The 19,523-nt window shown below is 40.3% G+C and overlaps 1 protein-coding gene across 1 annotated transcript; it reads right to left on the bottom strand.

The window, feature by feature from the left end:
• Positions 1 to 160: 160 nt before the first annotated feature.
• Positions 161 to 19,124, bottom strand: LOC131941802 (GTP cyclohydrolase 1). The gene is made up of 6 exons (XM_059301326.1): positions 18,332 to 19,124; positions 12,606 to 12,715; positions 3,257 to 3,312; positions 3,111 to 3,142; positions 2,252 to 2,336; positions 161 to 2,080 (listed from the first exon to the last, which is right to left on the bottom strand). The coding sequence occupies exons 1-6, from the start codon at positions 18,885 to 18,887 to the stop codon at positions 1,951 to 1,953; spliced, it is 969 nt and encodes a 322-aa protein (XP_059157309.1). The 5' UTR covers positions 18,888 to 19,124; the 3' UTR covers positions 161 to 1,950.
• Between the last annotated feature and the right edge of the window lie 399 nt (positions 19,125 to 19,523).

Genomic DNA, 19,523 nt, shown 5'->3' with positions numbered 1-19,523 from the left:
GAGGCAGACACTGGCCCCAGCCCACCCCACTCAGGGAAAAATTATATGGGACACCTGACAAACTGGAAACCACAGTCCGGTTTGTCCACGAAGTTGGACTTGTTGTCTGAATCCTCCACCATATCCAAAAATTAAGAACGAAGAAGAAGAAGAAGTTTAAACTTTTTTTTTCTAATGAAGTAATGTATAAGTGCAGCATGTTATATATAAGAATGAACCTATTGTGTACATTAGATCGTTGACTGTAAAATTTCATGTACACATTGGTACACCTAATATTAGTTAAGAGCTCAAAATGTATACATCTCAAACAATAAATCATATGTTAACATCAATAGATTTGCTACATACAATCCAGGGAACATAGCTGTATAGGCACACATTTGACACATTACACAATAAAGGATGTCTAATTCAATGATCATTTTGTGTCAATTATCCAAGTCCAATCACTTTAATATACAACAGCAATATGAATGTGTATGTATCCATGACATGTTAATACATCTAACATGAAAGGAAGCAGAAGGTATAAAAAGCAGTCTAGTTCACTACACAAACAGTATCTATCACCTATGTATCTTCAATACCAATAGAATTACACTTTAAATTTTTTTTTTCACAGATGTGCTTGAGATATGTTGAGGTTATATTAAAAATGTCTTTATTGAATAATAGAAGATAAATACATCTTTTCAGTGTCATAAACATATTATATATAGTACATTTTGTAAATAATAGAAAGAAATTACTCTGGTTCAAAATGTGTTACATTATAATTTGCTTCATAATAGCAAACAGTTTGAAAATAAAAGTGGACATTTTTAAAAATCTAATGAAAAAAATTCTTTTATTTAAAATATAATAATGGAATGGAATGTTAATTTTGATGCAACACCAACATCAAAATTTTGAGTGTTATTAAACAAAGTTTTTGATTGAACACAACAAAACAACTGGTTTGAACCTCTATAATCAGTTCAAAATTTGAATAAAAGATCTGAAAATGGTGAAAAAGTTAAATATGAGATTTTCTTTGAATAATATTTGTAAATTATATTTAGCACTGGGCAACCTTTTATCACAAAGTGAACTTTGTAAATGAATGTTTTCAAGGAATGTATAAAGAATAATGAATAATTAAATAGAAAATAAACATTTTGAATAAAGTACATGAATATTTATTATGCTTCAAGTTAATCACACAAATGAGACATAAATGAAGATATAAATAGCTTTTTGATTTACCCTACAGCTTTTAAAGTGAGTAAAGCTCATCAAACTTTACCAGTATATTGCTTACTACATGCTTAATACAAGCTTAATGTTTGATTTTAACAGTGTCAACTCACTAAAACAACTAGGGCTTATAAATATTAAGATGGCATAAATGCTGTTTCATCATAAAGCTCATGTTTAATTTGCAGCAGTGAAGCAAAAATAATACACAAAATAAAAAGAACACAACATTTCATTAAATACACTTTCTGGCCAAGTTTGACTATTTTTACTTGTAATGACAGATTAAAAAGTAAAAAATTTAAGAGAATTTTTATTTTGTATACAGGATATTTGAATAAATTTAGAAAGTTTTTTACTTCAAACATTATTTTTTTTTTAAATTAGTAAAATTATGAAATAAAAAATACAAGTTATTTTCAGCCAACAAAAAGCAAAAAAAAAAAAATGTAAAATTATGATATGAATTTAATTATTTGATTATGAGTCCCATGAATTTTATACACAAATACCGGTAAAGTTAATTGAACAATAAATGCAAAAAAAAAAAAATGTACGAGTCTTTTATAAAACAAAAACCAACAAAACCACCACCACAGATAACTAATGTTCCCTAAACTTGCTAGAAATACTTTGATGAGATTACAATAAACTTTTACAGCCCTTTCTAGCTATCTAATGCTACACTGTTGCCAGATCAAATGGTGACAGCTACTTGGCTAGAGTCAAAGACAGAAATTCTTCTCTCGTCTTGGGGTCATCTCTAAAGACCCCCAGCATTGTGCTTGTGATGGTCTTACTGTTGAGTTTCTGTACACCTCTCATCACCATACACATGTGGCTGCAAGTAAAAACAAAACAATCAAATAAGCTTTGTAACATGGCATCAAAAACTGGGCTTCACAACAGAAGCTAAGTTGATACAAGCATAAGCAGACAGGATTTAACCAATGCTACTCAGTGTTTCACCTAGTCACTCACTAAACTTGACTGACATGACAAATCTTCCTACCTGGCTTCTATAACCACGCCCACCCCTGAGGGCTGTATGGCTTCTGTGATGGCTAAGGCAATCTGTTTAGTTAGGCGTTCTTGGACTGGAAAAAAAGTTTGACATTTTAGACTGGTATAACAATTTAGCTATAGACATTACGTAGCGGACTGAGATGTGATCATACTAGCAGCTCACTGTATGTCTAATAAATAAAGACGTGATCATACTAGCAGCTCACTGTATGTCAAATAAAGATGTGATCATACTAGCAGCTCACTGTATGTCAAATAAATAAAGATGTGATCATACTAGCAGCTCACTGTATGTCAAATAAAGATGTGATCATACTAGCAGCTCACTGTATGTCAAATAAATAAAGATGTGATCATACTAGCAGCTCACTGTATGTCAAATAAATAAAGATGTGATCATACTAGCAGCTCACTGTATGTCAAATAAATAAAGATGTGATCATACTAGCAGCTCACTGTATGTCAAATAAAGATGTGATCATACTAGCAGCTCAGTGTATGTCAAATAAAGATGTGATCAGACTAGCAGCTCACTGTATGTCAAATAAATAAAGATGTGATCATACTAGCAGCTCACTGTATGTCAAATAAAGATGTGATCATACTAGCAGCTCACTGTATGTCAAATAAAGATGTGATCATACTAGCAGCTCAGTGTATGTCAAATAAAGATGTGATCAGACTAGCAGCTCACTGTATGTCAAATAAATAAAGATGTGATCATACTAGCAGCTCACTGTATGTCAAATAAAGATGTGATCATACTAGCAGCTCACTGTATGTCAAATAAATAAAGATGTGATCATACTAGCAGCTCACTGTATGTCAAATAAATCAATGCTCACCCTGGAGACGTCTGCTGTAGACTTCAACAATTCTGAAAAAGATTTTAAGTGAATCAATAAAGTTACTATATCCTTTATCAAGGTAATATCTAATAAAGTCGATTCAAGCATTAACTTAAAGATGATACATTAGAACTGTGTCTCACCTTGCTAATTTACTAAGGCCTAGAATTTTATTGTTTGGCAGATATCCAATATGCACCTGAAAGAAAATGTGTACAAAGATTTGAACAGACTTTTATATTATAATGGTAAGCATCAAAGATATTAAGACAACGTATTTTGGGCTTTCAGTGGACATGTTATAGTAAAGAATAATATGATGATGATGTATTAAAATAAAATGAATCTTCGTTTAGTGAGCCGTTTCTGATGTATTGAGTACTCAATCAATAAGCTTCCTTTATTCCTTTGTCATAATACCCACTCCCAGCCCATGCATTGATCCATGAATGGGCCATGTTTGGTGTGGGTGGACCGCTTCAGACCAACACCGTTTTGCTTTAACTGGGGGCATAAAAAACGTGAGTACTGCTTTCGGGATTGGCTGTGGGATTGGTGAGTAAACACCCTGATGTTGGGTTCACTTTAAAACACTGTTCGTGGGTAATCGCTGACACACACACACAGGGTTGGGTTCAATTTAAAACAATGTTCGTGGGCAATCGCTGACACACACACACAGGGTTGGGTTCAATTTAAAACAATGTTCGTGGGTAATCGCTGACACACACACACAGGGTTGGGTTCACTTTAAAACACTGTTCGTGGGTAATCGCTGACACACACACACAGGGTTGGGTTCAATTTAAAACAATGTTCGTGGGTAAACTCCGACATTCACACAGGGTTGGGTTCACTTTAAAACACTGTTCGTGGGTAATCGCTGACACACACACACAGGGTTGGGTTCACTTTAAAACAATGTTCGTGGGTAATCGCTGACACACACACAGGGTTGGGTTCACTTTAAAACAATGTTCGTGGGTAATTGCTGACACACACACAGGGTTGGGTTCACTTTAAAACACTGTTCATGGGTAATCGCTGACACACACACAGGGTTGGGTTCACTTTAAAACAATGTTCATGGGTAATCGCTGACACACACACAGGGTTGGGTTCACTTTAAAACAATGTTCGTGGGTAATTGCTGACACACACACAGGGTTGGGTTCACTTTAAAACACTGTTCATGGGTAATCGCTGACACACACACAGGGTTGGGTTCACTTTAAAACAATGTTCGTGGGTAATCGCTCACACACACAGGGTTGGGTTCACTTTAAAACAATGTTCGTGGGTAATCGCTCACACACACACAAACAGGGTTGGGTTCACTTTAAAACAATGTTCGTGGGTAATCGCTCACACACACAGGGTTGGGTTCACTTTAAAACAATGTTCGTGGGTAATCGCTCACACACACACAAACAGGGTTGGGTTCACTTTAAAACAATGTTCGTGGGTAATCGCTCTCACACACACACACACACACACACACACAGGGTTGGGTTCAATTTAAAACAATGTGCGTTGGTAATCGCTGACACACACACAGGGTTGGGTTCACTTTAAAACAATGTTCGTGGGTAATCGCTGACACACACACACAGGGTTGGGTTCACTTTAAAACAATGTTCGTGGGTAATCGCTCACACACACACAGGGTTGGGTTCACTTTAAAACACTGTTCGTGGGTATTCGCTGACACACACACACAGGGTTGGGTTCACTTTAAAACAATGTTCGTGGGTAATCGCTCACACACACACACACACACACACAGGGTTAGGTTCACTTTAAAACACTGTTCGTGGGTAATCGCTGACACACACACAGGGTTGGGTTCAATTTAAAACAATGTTCGTGGGTAATCGCTGACACACACACACAGGGTTGGGTTCAATTTAAAACAATGTTCGTGGGTAATCGCTGACACACACACACAGGGTTGGGTTCACTTTAAAACACTGTTCGTGGGTAATCGCTGACACACACACACAGGGTTGGGTTCAATTTAAAACAATGTTCGTGGGTAAACTCCGACATTCACACAGGGTTGGGTTCACTTTAAAACACTGTTCGTGGGTAATCGCTGACACACACACAGGGTTGGGTTCACTTTAAAACAATGTTCGTGGGTAATCGCTCACACACACACAGGGTTGGGTTCACTTTAAAACAATGTTCGTGGGTAATCGCTCACACACACACAGGGTTAGGTTCACTTTAAAACACTGTTCGTGGGTAATCGCTCACACACACACAGGGTTAGGTTCACTTTAAAACACTGTTCGTGGGTAATCGCTGACACACACACAGGGTTGGGTTCACTTTAAAACAATGTTCGTGGGTAATCGCTGACACACACACAGGGTTGGGTTCACTTTAAAACACTGTTCATGGGTAATCGCTGACACACACACAGGGTTGGGTTCACTTTAAAACAATGTTCATGGGTAATCGCTGACACACACACACAGGGTTGGGTTCACTTTAAAACACTGTTCATGGGTAATCGCTGACACACACACAGGGTTGGGTTCACTTTAAAACAATGTTCATGGGTAATCGCTGACACACACACACAGGGTTGGGTTCACTTTAAAACAATGTTCGTGGGTAATCGCTGACACACACACACAGGGTTAGGTTCACTTTAAAACAATGTTCGTGGGTAATTGCTGACACACACACACACAGGGTTAGGTTCACTTTAAAACAATGTTCGTGGGTAATCGCTGACACACACACAGGGTTGGGTTCAGTTTAAAACAATGTTCGTGGGTAATCGCTGACACACACACACAGGGTTGGGTTCACTTTAAAACACTGTTGGTCGCCAAACGGTCTGGGTCATTCCGTTCTTGCTAATCGCACTGTATAGCGCTGACTACGCAGATAAAAAAAAATATACTAAGGTCAATGCCCAGTCCTCCTTAATTAGATACACCAGGGCTACGAGGAATGATTAATGACGTCACAGGGAAGCCCCCAGCTCTGATGGAGGTACGAAATAAAAATGTGATTTCACCTCAAACAGTTGCGCTTAAATATCTCCTAACACACGACACGATTCATTCGCCTCAAGTTGCGCGTAAATATCACCTAACACACGACACGATTCATTCGCCTCAAGTTGTGTTTATATTATCTCCTAACACACGACACGATTCATTCGCCTCAAGTTGCGCGTAAATATCACCTAACACACGACACGATTCATTCGCCTCAAGTTGTGTTTATATTATCTCCTAACACACGACACGATTCATTCGCCTCAAGTTGCGCGTAAATATCACCTAACACACGACACGATTCATTCGCCTCAAGTTGCGCGTAAATATCACCTAACACACGACACGATTCATTCGCCTCAAGTTGTGTTTATATTATCTCCTAACACACGACACGATTCATTCACCTCAAGTTGCACGTAAATATCTCCTAACACACGACACGATTCATTCACCTCAAGTTGCACGTAAATATCTCCTAACACATGACACGACTCCTTCGCCTCCACAGAACAATGAACAACGTCAGTCGTCTACTATGATTCATTTCGTAATTAATTGACAATGCTAAATATTGGACACCTTGGTAGACATAATGATTCTGTTAATTAGTGTACACATTAATTAGTCCAAAAATGTTGCCAGACGCTAGTTCAAGAGTTCGAGTTCAAAACTTTATGACGATGTGCCACGTAGGGGAAATTATCCAGCATATTTTTCTAATCCTAAACAATAATCTTGCATGCAATGCAGGAGCGTTGGCTGCAAATATTGATAATTATAGTATTATAAGTAGGCCTACATGGTACTAACGGATGTATTAGATCTACCGCCCCCCCCCCCCCCACCCAGGGTACTACAAAAGAATATCCATACCCCACCCCGAGACTGCCAATTCACGCAGACTTGGCAAGAGATCAATACAGATGATACAAGCCTTCGAATCAGCGTCATGAATATGCAGATTGTTCCGTAATCCAGGTCCAGCTAACGACTACATAGTGAGAGATTTTAAAATACCGATATCACCAACTGGACATCATGCCGGACATAGATTTTTAAATAACAAATCCACCGACTGAATCTTGTCAGACGTGGGGATATTTGCAAATACCAGGATCACCAACTGGACATCATGCCGGACATAGCAGGCTTATATCATCAACTTTGTTTAGCTGCTTTTTTTTGTTCAGCACGTTTTCTTCCTACACCATTTAACAAGACGAAAACACCATCACACACACATCTACTTCAAAAGATCAAGTAATTACAACTTTAATTTAAAGCAAAAGAAAATCAATATTGCTTTGCACTAAAAATAGATTATTCAGACAAGATTTAGAGAACCACAGATTTTGCATAACGCAATGCAGAGGTTTAGTTCAACCGTATCGCTATACTATAAAGATGCAAAGGTCACCGAAATGTGTTTGGTGGGTCGACCCAACAAGAAAACCGGTCGGTGGCTCTTTCATAACTAAAAAAATAAAGCTGTTCTTACCCCTCCCACTTCTACACTGCATATATTTTAAAATAAGAAGGTTCTTTCTGTCTAGTCGTGTAAATTAATGAATCGGATTAATAAAGGTTTTGGTCTTCGATACTGTTATGCTTTGATTGAATATTTTTTCGGTGCTGTCACAATATTAAAATGTTTATTTTTAACTATTTCTATAATGAAGTGGTGTTTAGTTTTCTTAACACCTTTATATATTTGAACACAACTGATTTTTATGAAAAGATAATTTACTGCCTTTCTTTGTATGCAGCTGTTTCTAAAGGGCAGGTAGTTAAACTTCTATTAACGAGATGTTCGTGTCCGTTATCTCTACACTACAAGCCTATCCCCCCCCCCCTCCCACCTGGCACACAAGTCAATACATTTCCATTATCTATTCTAAATAGTTTGTTAAAGAAATACTTGTTACAAGAGATCGATTCGGACATGCACATTTTCTGCTTATGTTGAGATGGCTGAATGCTAATGTTTACTAGCAGACATTCACATTTTCTGCTTGTGTTGAGATGGCTAAATGCTAATGTTTACTAGCAGACATTCACATTTTCTGCTTGTGTTGAGATGGCTAAATGCTAATGTTTACTAGCAGACAAGCACATTGTATGCTTGTGTTGAGATGGCTGAATGCTAGTGTTTACAAGCAGACATTCAAATTGTCTGCTTGTGTTGAGATGGCTAAATGCTAATGTTTACTAGCAGACAAGCACATTGTATGCTTGTGTTGAGATGGCTGAATGCTAGTGTTTACAAGCAGACATTCAAATTGTCTGCTTGTGTTGAGATGGCTAAATGCTAATGTTTACTAGCAGACAAGCACATTGTATGCTTGTGTTGAGATGGCTGAATGCTAGTGTTTACTAGCAGACAAGCACATTGTATGCTTGTGTTGAGATGGCTGAATGCTAATGTTTACTAGCAGGCATTAACATTTTCTGCTTATGTTGAGATGGCTGAATGCTAGTGTTTACTAGCTGACATTAACATTTTCTGCTTGTGTTGAGATGGCTGAATGCTAGTGTTTACAAGCAGACATTCACATTTTCTGCTTGTGTTGAGATGGCTGAATGCTAGTGTTTACAAGCAGACATTCACATTTTCTGCTTGTGTTGAGATGGCTGAATGCTAGTGTTTACAAGCAGACATTAACATTGTATGCTTGTGTTGAGATGGCTGAATGCTTGTATTTACTAGCTGACATGCACATTGTATGCTTGTGTTGCAAGACTGGATCAGAGTTTCTTCCAGGCATCTTCCCGAAGAAAGTCTACCGCCCCCCCCCCCCCCCGAAAGAAATGGGATTTAAATAGAAAACATACTTTTACAAGTGTGTCCACCCCCCCCCCCCGGAAAATGCTGTCCGCTCCCCCCCCCCCCCCCCGAGAGAAAAGTCTGGAAGAAACACTGGGCTCGATGCCTGTATTTACTAGCAGACATTCAAATTGTCTGGTTGTATTGAGATGGCTAAATAATTGTGTTTACTAGCAGACATTCAAATTGTCTGGTTGTGTTGAGATGGGTAAATACTTGTGTTTACTAGCAGACATTCAAATTGTCTGCTTGTGTTGAGATGGCTGAATGCTAGTGTTTACTAGCAGACATTCAAATTGTCTGGTTGTATTGAGATGGCTAAATAATTGTGTTTACTAGCAGACATTCAAATTGTCTGGTTGTGTTGAGATGGGTAAATACTTGTGTTTACAAGCAGACATTCAAATTGTCTGCTTGTGTTGAGATGGCTGAATGCTAGTGTTTACTAGCAGACATTCAAATTGTCTGCTTGTGTTGAGATGGCTGAATGCTAGTGTTTACTAGCAGACATTCAAATTGTCTGCTTGTGTTGAGATGGCTGAATGCTAGTGTTTACTAGCAGACATTCAAATTGTCTGGTTGTGTTGAGATGGGTAAATACTTGTGTTTACTAGCAGACATTCAAATTGTCTGCTTGTGTTGAGATGGTTAAATACTTGTGTTTACTAGATTGGCAAATTGCTTGTAACGCACACAAATACACATCAAAAAGGCACTTTTCAAGCTGGCTGACCGATGTTTTCTTCAGTTTTTGCTAATTTCCTATACACAACTTCAGTGGCAGTGTCAACAAGTTGTAGGAGAAACAGACAGAAATGGCTGATGGGTAGAACAGACATTTGCATCTACATAACGTCCATCATTTCCTCGTGTTTGCCAACACGATACAAAAGCCAAGGTTTTTACTTGCAAATGATCCAATAAGCAAGAGGGCCGATAATGTCCGCGCTGTTTACATCTAAAGTGCGAGAGTGGCCAAAGTAAACAACAACAGAGATGAGCACTTATGGTACGCTGGGGCCTGTTGACGTGGTAGTTACAGCGTGACTACTACCCTATAAGGTGTGATGGCGTGGTCGGTACAGCGTGACTACTACCCTAATGATGACGGCGTGGTCGGTACAGCGTGACTACTACCCTAGGTGTGATGGCGTGGTAGGTACAGCGTGACTACTACCCTAATAGTGATGGCGTGGTAGTTACAGCGTGACTACTACCCTAATTGTGACGGCGTGGTCGGTACAGCGTGACTACTACCCTAATTGTGACGGCGTGGTCGGTACAGCGTGACTACTACCCTAATTGTGACGGCGTGGTCGGTACAGCGCGACTACTACCCTAAGTGTGATGGCGTGGTAGGTACAGCGCGACTACTACCCTAATTGTGACGGCGTGGTCGGTACAGCGCGACTACTACCCTAATGATGACGGCGTGGTCGGTACAGCGTGACTACTACCCTAGGTGTGATGGCGTGGTAGGTACAGCGTGACTACTACCCTAATAGTGATGGCGTGGTAGTTACAGCGTGACTACTACCCTAATTGTGACGGCGTGGTCGGTACAGCGTGACTACTACCCTAATTGTGACGGCGTGGTCGGTACAGCGTGACTACTACCCTAATTGTGACGGCGTGGTCGGTACAGCGCGACTACTACCCTAAGTGTGATGGCGTGGTAGGTACAGCGCGACTACTACCCTAATTGTGACGGCGTGGTCGGTACAGCGCGACTACTACCCTAATGGTGACGGCGTGGTCGTTACAGCGCGACTACTACCCTAAGGACTCAGCAACCCAAATGTGAGACTTGTAGAATACTGGGTAGAGTGGGCAAACGACAACAGAGCAACGATCTACCCGACATTATACATGACCATCGCGTAAAGCTGTATCAGATGGAAAGCGATAGCCAAGTCAAATGAGTCAGTCCTTGAGCTGCTAGTTTGGAAGTGTTCACGTAAGCACGAGGACGATAGCTTTTTGTTATTTACTTGTTACAGAGTAAAATAAAGCCTGAATGATCGCCCCTGAACTTTCTAGTATAGTTCTTATGTAACTTTCAGTGCAATCGGACGATATAAATGTTTTTATAAATTTTTAAAATATTTAAATTTGTTTTAATAATAATAGAATCGCGTAGAAACATGAAATCAGAGTTTCTTCCAGGCATCTCTCCGGGGAGGGGGGGGGGGGGCAAAGCCCCCCCGAAATTTTTTTTACCGCCCCCCCCCCCCCCCCGAACGGAATGAAATTTATTTAATTTATATAGAAAATATATACTTTTAACAGTGTTCGCCCCCCCCCCCCCGAAGTAAGTTTACCGCCCCCCCCCCGAAAATTTCAAGTGCCCCCCCGGAGAAAAAAGTCTGGAAGAAACACTGCATGAAATGCGCACCAAATCAACGCAAACAGTGTGTGTATACTAGAGCGCTATATTAGCACTTTATAAAGGACACATTGATGAATACTTCCGGTAATCGGAAATCACTAAGAATTTGAAAGCAACCTGTGAATAAAATCTTATACGAATGTATTAAACAGCTCTCAAGTTATTGTTCCGATGGAAAAAGAGTAAAGTACCACTTCCGGTTACCGGAAATCATTAACAATTTTTAGAAACATGCCTATACAATGTAATACTTATTTGTGATATATCGTCCATCTAACTAAAACAGTACTAACATTACTGGCTTTTTAAAATATACTTCCTCTATACTTTGTATACAGAAATAAAATTTAAAAAAGCAGCAACACAACATTGACTAAGACGCCAGCTCATATTGTCAGTCAAACGTATATAGATCCCTAATAACCTACTCGACCAAAAAGCGACATTATCGATTCTATTTTTTCTTCCACGCCCACTTCCGCTTACAGTAGCCCATACTCGATGATTGTATTTCTCAGAGACTTTTCACTGAAATAAGTGATATTATTATGAGAACCACCCACATAAGGTTTTTAAATACGACCAGCATTCTAATATGCACTAAGAAATACATTAAAATGAAAGAATCGTTTCAAACAAAGGGTATATAACACCAGTGGTGTAAAAGTGATGTGTTCGACCCCAATCCCCCCCCCCCCCCCCCCCACTTGAAACATCCATGGACTATGACAAAAGGTGTTTCACGTACAGGTATGGTGTACTTTATGATGACATATAATACATATAGCTTATGCAACAGTGTAATAATAATTTAAACGAGCCGACCCGCGGCATATCATACGCCGCTTTTAGTTGTTTTTTTCTACTTTTCAGTAATTCATGATTTGTGAATTCGACAGTACCAATGCTGCCACTGAAAATATTTCTTTAAAACACTATAGGTATCTCGTTAAGGACGATACCCCACCCCCCCCCCCCTCCCCTACAATAAACTCCACTTAGTTACTCCCCCCCCCCCTACGTTTGAAATCGTTTCAAACTAAATTATCTGCCCTTAATAGTCACACTAAACCCGGCTCTGCTTGTAAACATTTAGAGTGAACCACAGCTCACCCAACCATGTAGGGGTGGAGGTGGTAGGGAGCGCGCTTACAGCTTGTTTTCTAGCGTCTCCCAGAAGAGAATTATATATATAGATGTAGGGATTAGCAAGAGTATGGATCATTATTTTGGACCAAACCATTGTTTACGTGACTTACCTTCCCCATGAATGGGACCAGATGATGTTCACACAGAGAAAACATCTCGATGTCCTTGACTATGACAACTTCATCATGGTTCTCATCAAACACGGCATCGTTGAGCACATCTGGAACATAAAGAAACAAGCGTCAAACCTCCATCGAGATGCCGAACATACCGCAGGTTCAGCTGGCCGTTACACGAACTATAAAATAATCAACTAATCAACAAATACAGAACTCCTTTGCTACGAGGGCAAAAAGCTTAATTGTTTTTTAGGGGGGGGGGGGGGGGGCTTGTTGATACAGCTAGGTTTTACAGTGGAATCGATAAGTGGTTAGTGGACTTGGTGACCTTGCATCATGTGTTTGGGTGTGTCACTGCAACACTACTCAGCTAGGGCGGCATTCGTCGGTCATATTAAATAAAATAGTGGGAACCAGTGGGGTAGCTAGGACTTTGTCATGGGGGTTCTATCAGTGAGCGACTTGATATGGTGTCCGACCCACTCCACCAGTCTGACACAGGGAACAAGACACCTAACTACACCCACGACATGTACGGTCCAGTGAGTGACTTGACCCACTCCACCAGTCTGACACAGGGAACAAGACACCGAACTACACCCACGACATGTACGGTCCAGTGAGTGACTTGACCCACTCCGCCAGTCTGACACAGGGAACAAGACACCTAACTACATCCACGACATGTACGGTCCAGTGAGTGACTTGACCCACTCCGCCAGTCTGACACAGGGAACAAGACACCTAACTACACCCACGACATGTACGGTCCAGTGAGTGACTTGACCCACTCCGCCAGTCCGACACAGGGAACAAGACACCTAACTACACCCACGACATGTACGGTCCAGTGAGTGGCTTGACCCACTCCACCAGTCTGACACAGGGAACAAGACACCTAACTACACCCACGACATGTACGGTCCAGTGAGTGACTTGACCCACTCCACCAGTCTGACACAGGGAACAAGACACCTAACTACACCCACGACATGTACGGTCCAGTGAGTGACTTGACCCATTCCGCCAGTCTGACACAGGGAACAAGACACCTAACTACACCCACGACATGTACGGTCCAGTGAGTGACTTGACCCACTCCACCAGTCTGACACAGGGAACAAGACACCTAACTACACCCACGACATGTACGGTCCAGTGAGTGACTTGACCCACTCCACCAGTCTGACACAGGGAACAAGACACCTAACTACACCCACGACATGTACGGTCCAGTGAGTGACTTGACCCACTCCGCCAGTCTGACACAGGGAACAAGACACCTAACTACACCCACGACATGTACGGTCCAGTGAGTGACTTGACCCACTCCACCAGTCTGACACAGGGAACAAGACACCTAACTACACCCACGACATGTACGGTCCAGTGAGCGACGTGTCCGACCCACTCCACCAGTCTGACACAGGGAACAAGACACCTAACTACACCCACGACATGTACGGTCCAGTGAGTGACTTGACCCACTCCACCAGTCTGACACAGGGAACAAGACACCTAACTACACCCACGACATGTACGGTCCAGTGAGTGACTTGACCCACTCCGCCAGTCTGACACAGGGAACAAGACACCTAACTACACCCACGACATGTACGGTCCAGTGAGTGACTTGACCCACTCCACCAGTCTGACACAGGGAACAAGACACCAAACTACACCCACGACATGTACGGTCCAGTGAGTGACTTGACCCACTCCACCAGTCTGACACAGGGAACAAGACACCTAACTACACCCACGACATGTACGGTCCAGTGAGCGACGTGTCCGACCCACTCCACCAGTCTGACACAGGGAACAAGACACCTAACTACACCCACGACATGTACGGTCTAGTGAGCGACGTGTCCGACCCACTCCACCAGTCTGACACAGGGAACAAGACACCTAACTACACCCACGACATGTACGGTCCAGTGAGTGACTTGACCCACTCCGCCAGTCTGACACAGGGAACGAGACACCTAACTACACCCACGACATGTACGGTACAGTGAGTGACTTGACCCACTCCACCAGTCTTACACAGGGAACAAGACACCTAACTACACCCACGACATGTAAGGTCCAGGGAGCGACGTGTCCGACCCATTCCACCAGTCTGACACAGGGAACAAGACACTTAACTACACCCACGACATGTACGGTCCAGTGAGCGACGTGTCCGACCCACTCCACCAGTCTGACACAGGGAACAAGACACCTAACTACACCCACGACCTGTACGGTCCAGTGAGTGACTTGACCCACTCCGCCAGTCCGACACAGGGAACAAGACACTTAACTACACCCACGACATGTACGGTCCAGTGAGTGACTTGACCCACTCCACCAGTCTGACACAGGGAACAAGACACCTAACTACACCCACGACATGTACGGTCCAGTGAGCGACCCAACATAGCGTCAGACTCGCCCCCCGTATTTCAAGTGGAGGGGTACGGGTTGAACACGAGAAACCCTTTAAGGATGAAATGACAGGAGAGCTAATTTAAGACTCGTGACGTCGGCTGTCTTTTAAGTGTAACGATTCTAATTCAAAAGCGCTCCCGATAATCGACAAACGAGCGAATTCCAAAAAAAAAATAATTCACAACCCGTATTTTTAAAACGGCAAACTAAATGCAATAAAAACGGTATGAAAGATTCTTTCGTTATTTCTATGAACACCAGAATTACAGGAATGGTAAAACCAACATAGACACGAGTTGACATCAATATTTGTTAGTATTTTTTAACATCCTCCCCCGCCCCCAACATTTGCTAACATGTTGTAAACCCATATTTACAGAATGCGTAGATTTCATCATACGGGCTGAGGTCAGGAATCCAAGAGAGCGGACACACTGGCACTCGCGTGAACAAATACTAGCAGACGATTAAGTGACCGGCCACGTCTGGCGAGCCTGTCCCCGCCATCATCTACCCATTAGAGTCCATCCAACAAAGATCAATGCTTCGGCTTGTCGTCATCGGGTGAAAGGAGCGACGGCTCGTCAAGACGTTCCTTCCTAGGACCGTGAACCGGTGGGGTGGAGGGGTGGGGGCGGTCTGGGAAATGTCAACTAAAGGACAGATTTGTAAAGGAGGTGTTTTATTTTAGGGGAAAATCTTAATTAAAAAAAACAACATCGGGTGATGTTCTTCAAAAGACGGAGATTAAAACAAAAAATGGACATCATGGACAGAAAGAAGTTGGGAAAATAAAAGCTAGGTGTCACAGCTCTTTGTTTATAAACAAGTTTTCCAGCCATTCAGTGCAATAGGGTGTCGAAAAATTTGGGGTTTTAACTATCATTTAAATATTATTTTCTTGATAGATTATGTAATATGAATATAGAGAAAGTCTTGTAATAATGCACAATAGTTAAAATGGGATTTTGTTAGTTTTCGTCGTTTTACGCCTCCCCATTTCATCGTATACGGAAAATAAGGGATGCAGTGTAATACAATAGGGCAAAAATCTAAATCGAGATTTTATCACCTTCCGGAGTGGCAAAATAAAATATTTTTCAATCCTGTCCGTTTAGGTTGACCACATTCAAATATAAGTTTTTTATATCAAATGTGTAGTTTTCTACCAAATTGTGGCCGATTTCCGGTAACAGGAAGTGTTCCTTACTCCAATTCCAGTTTCTCAAACGCCTTTAATTGAGTAGCTTTTAAGTTAGGTGGACGAAATTTCAAATGTAAGTATTAGATTGTATGCGAAGGTTTTAGTCAATTCTTAAACTATTTTTGATAACCGGAATTGGTCATTTACTCTATTTCCATGGGAAAACGTTAACTTGAGCATCGTTTCAGTTAGGTAGACGAAATTTCATATATCAGTATACTATCTTATACATGGATTACTTTCAAATTTTGAGATACCTACGATACCCTAAGTGTTAATTTACTCTATCGACGGATTCTAAATTACAGATAACATTAGTACCGTTTCAGTTAGGTAAACGAAATAGTATGCATAGTTATAAAATTTTATTCTTTTGATTCAGTCAAATTTTGAGTGATTTCCGATGAGCGGAAGTAGTTCTTTACGGCAATTATGTTTTCTAAAAAAATATCCCTTCTACCGGACCGATTTGTTTCAAATGTTTAACTCGAAGACAATGCGCCCGAGGACAAACTTTTCGATTTGCACCCCCCCCCCCCTCAAGATTTCGATTTGCACCCCCCTCAAACTTTCGATTTGCACCCCACTCGAGATTTCGATTTGTTCCCCCCCCCCCCTCAAACTTTCGATTTGCACCCCCCCCCCTCGAGATTTCGATTTGCACCCCCCTCAAACTTTCGATTTGCACCCCACTCGAGATTTCGATTTGTACCCCCCCCCCTCAAACTTTCGATTTGCACCCCCCCCCTCGAGATTTCGATTTGCACCACCCCCCCCCCCCCCCCTCAAAATTTCGATTTGCAACCCCCTCAACCTTTCAATTTATTTTTCCAACCCATTTTGGCGCCCCCTAAGCACTGTATCATAAAATGTAACTTAAATAGGTGTTTAATTAACTTTTTTTTTTAAAAAAAAATTTCCTTTATAAAGAAATAATTTTCCGTTGACATGTGCACACATAGCTTACATTCATTTGGTACATAATTCGTTTTACTTTCTCGTATACAGAGTATAGAGAAAGTATTGTAATCGTACACAAAAATCACAAGAAATTCTGACAGTTTTTATCGTTTTACTCATCAGTCCTTCATCACAACCGGGATATAGAGGACTTATTTTAATCGGGCAAAAATTATAAATCCAGATTTATCAAAATTTTGGCGTTTTATGCGTAACGGAGTTGGAAAAACTGGATTATCCAATTCTGTCCGTGTGTCTGTGTAAACACGATAACTTGAGTACCGATACAGCTAGGTTGAGGAAATTTCATATATAAGTATTATATCAAAATCGTAGATCAGTATCAACTTTTGAGCGATTTGGATTTTAATAAAGAACATTTCTTAAAGTCTTATAAAGTCAAATACGATACTGCTTTTGCGTAACATTCCATCTATGTAAATAGGACTTAATGTCACAGAACGTCGATCCGGCAATAGACATCTATTATTTTTATTCTGAAAATCTGTATTCAAAATTGGGTTTCTCTAAGAAAGCTCACCCAATAAGTCCCTAACAAAATTTCGCTAAGGCTGAATATAAAACATTTGCGCTTGTAATCAAAATCGCAGGAGAGGCTTTTAAACGCATTCTCTTTCAGAAGTGATTAAAGAGTTTCCTTTTATGTCTATCAGCGGGGCAGATAAAGCAATATTCATCTGTTTCATGGAAGTTATTAGATCTAGATAGCGCGGAGTTTTACAAGAAGTAATTATTGCACGCAACGGAGGAGTGTGCACTAGTTGATCAGACGGTAGTTAGCAACAAAGTGCGCAATTAACTCTGGTCAATATCAAAGCATTGCGTGTAGCTAACATAATGATATGTATAATTGGTAAAAGCTCACAGGGAAGAATATTTTCAAATATGAAATCTTTATTTGCAAAGAATAAAGACTTAAATATTCACAAATGCGCATTGCATTGTTACATTTATTTCTTAAAGGCTATACTCCATCCACAGTACGTCTATTATTCATAGTATAAAACGATGTTATCTTACTGGCAGGTTACTTTTAATTAACAAATAACTGAGGAAAATAAAATTAAGTTTATGCAATGAAAAAAAAGTATAATACCTGCAATATTCTCCTTATAGCCCTTTGTAAAAAACATCATAGCCTTGGCTGCTCTTTCTGGGGTTTTCAAAAGACCTTGTCTGGATGGGTCTTCTCCTAAATGCTCTATTATTTTTTTGTACTGTGCCGCCATTTCCTTTGCAATAAAATCATCATTATATTTCTCTTTTTCTAACGGCAATTCCTCTTTATCTTCTATTGGAATAGCTGAATCATCTTCATTAACAGTTTTGTTTTTGCTACAAAGTTTTGATCCCGTCATGTCTCCGTTTAATGTTAATGGGTGATTGTGGTAGCTGTTATAATCTTTTGTGTTATTTGAATTACTAGAGTCATATAAGTTCTTTGATCTGTATGAATCTACAGAAAATGACCGGATTTTGGTGGAGTTGGAGCAAAGTGAAGCGTGTAACGGTATTCCTTTTCTACCACTGAGGTCTTGATCACCCGACGGTAGGCTTGTGTGCCTGCTGATAGGAACTGATGTAAGACGACGAAGAGTTTCCTCTACCTCAAGATCTGGGTTAGGAACAGTTGGTCTTGAGTGATCACACATCGTGGCTTGGTCGATTTTATACCCAAAGCAAATGTGTTTAAATGCAGTACTTATTCTTAATGAGTTAATGTATTCCGAAAAAGTCACGAAGCTTCCTTGACAACACTAGTAAAACTACATTACACTACAGCCACCCGACACGCGAGAGGTTCAATGAATTATTTATAGTTTCCCAGTGTGTAAAACGTTTATAGGACTATTTGTCCATATGTTATCATGGCATTCATTGGGTTTTCCACTGAAATGCATTCTAAAATAAGATTGGATGAACCTTGATTATTATTGTGACCAGAACCAAGTTCACGCGGACTGCTATTTGTGAAAAACATTTAATTGAAGCTGCGATGTACATTTATATAACAACTAAACTGAAAATTGAATAGTTAAATGTAATCATTTAGATCTATATATTATTTTTTTTAAACCCTACTATTCATAAAGGCACGACGTTGCAGTTTTGAACATTGCAAAGTTAAAGAATTATAGTGTATGTTTTTTCTGAACTATATTTTGAATTATCACTAAGACAAGACTGAATTATACTATTGTTGTTATATTTTATGTATGTTTAAACAACGGATAAGTTAAGATTGATTCGGCAATTACTTCAAATTAGTTTTTTTTTAAATAGTCTAT

The sequence above is a fragment of the Physella acuta genome, unplaced genomic scaffold, assembly GCF_028476545.2.
Source record: "Physella acuta isolate Inbredline_101_S28 unplaced genomic scaffold, ASM2847654v3 ptg000373l, whole genome shotgun sequence".
Taxonomy (NCBI): domain Eukaryota; kingdom Metazoa; phylum Mollusca; class Gastropoda; family Physidae; genus Physella; species Physella acuta.
The sequence above is the reverse complement of the archived record's forward strand: the minus strand, read 5'-3'. Positions and strand labels throughout refer to the sequence as shown.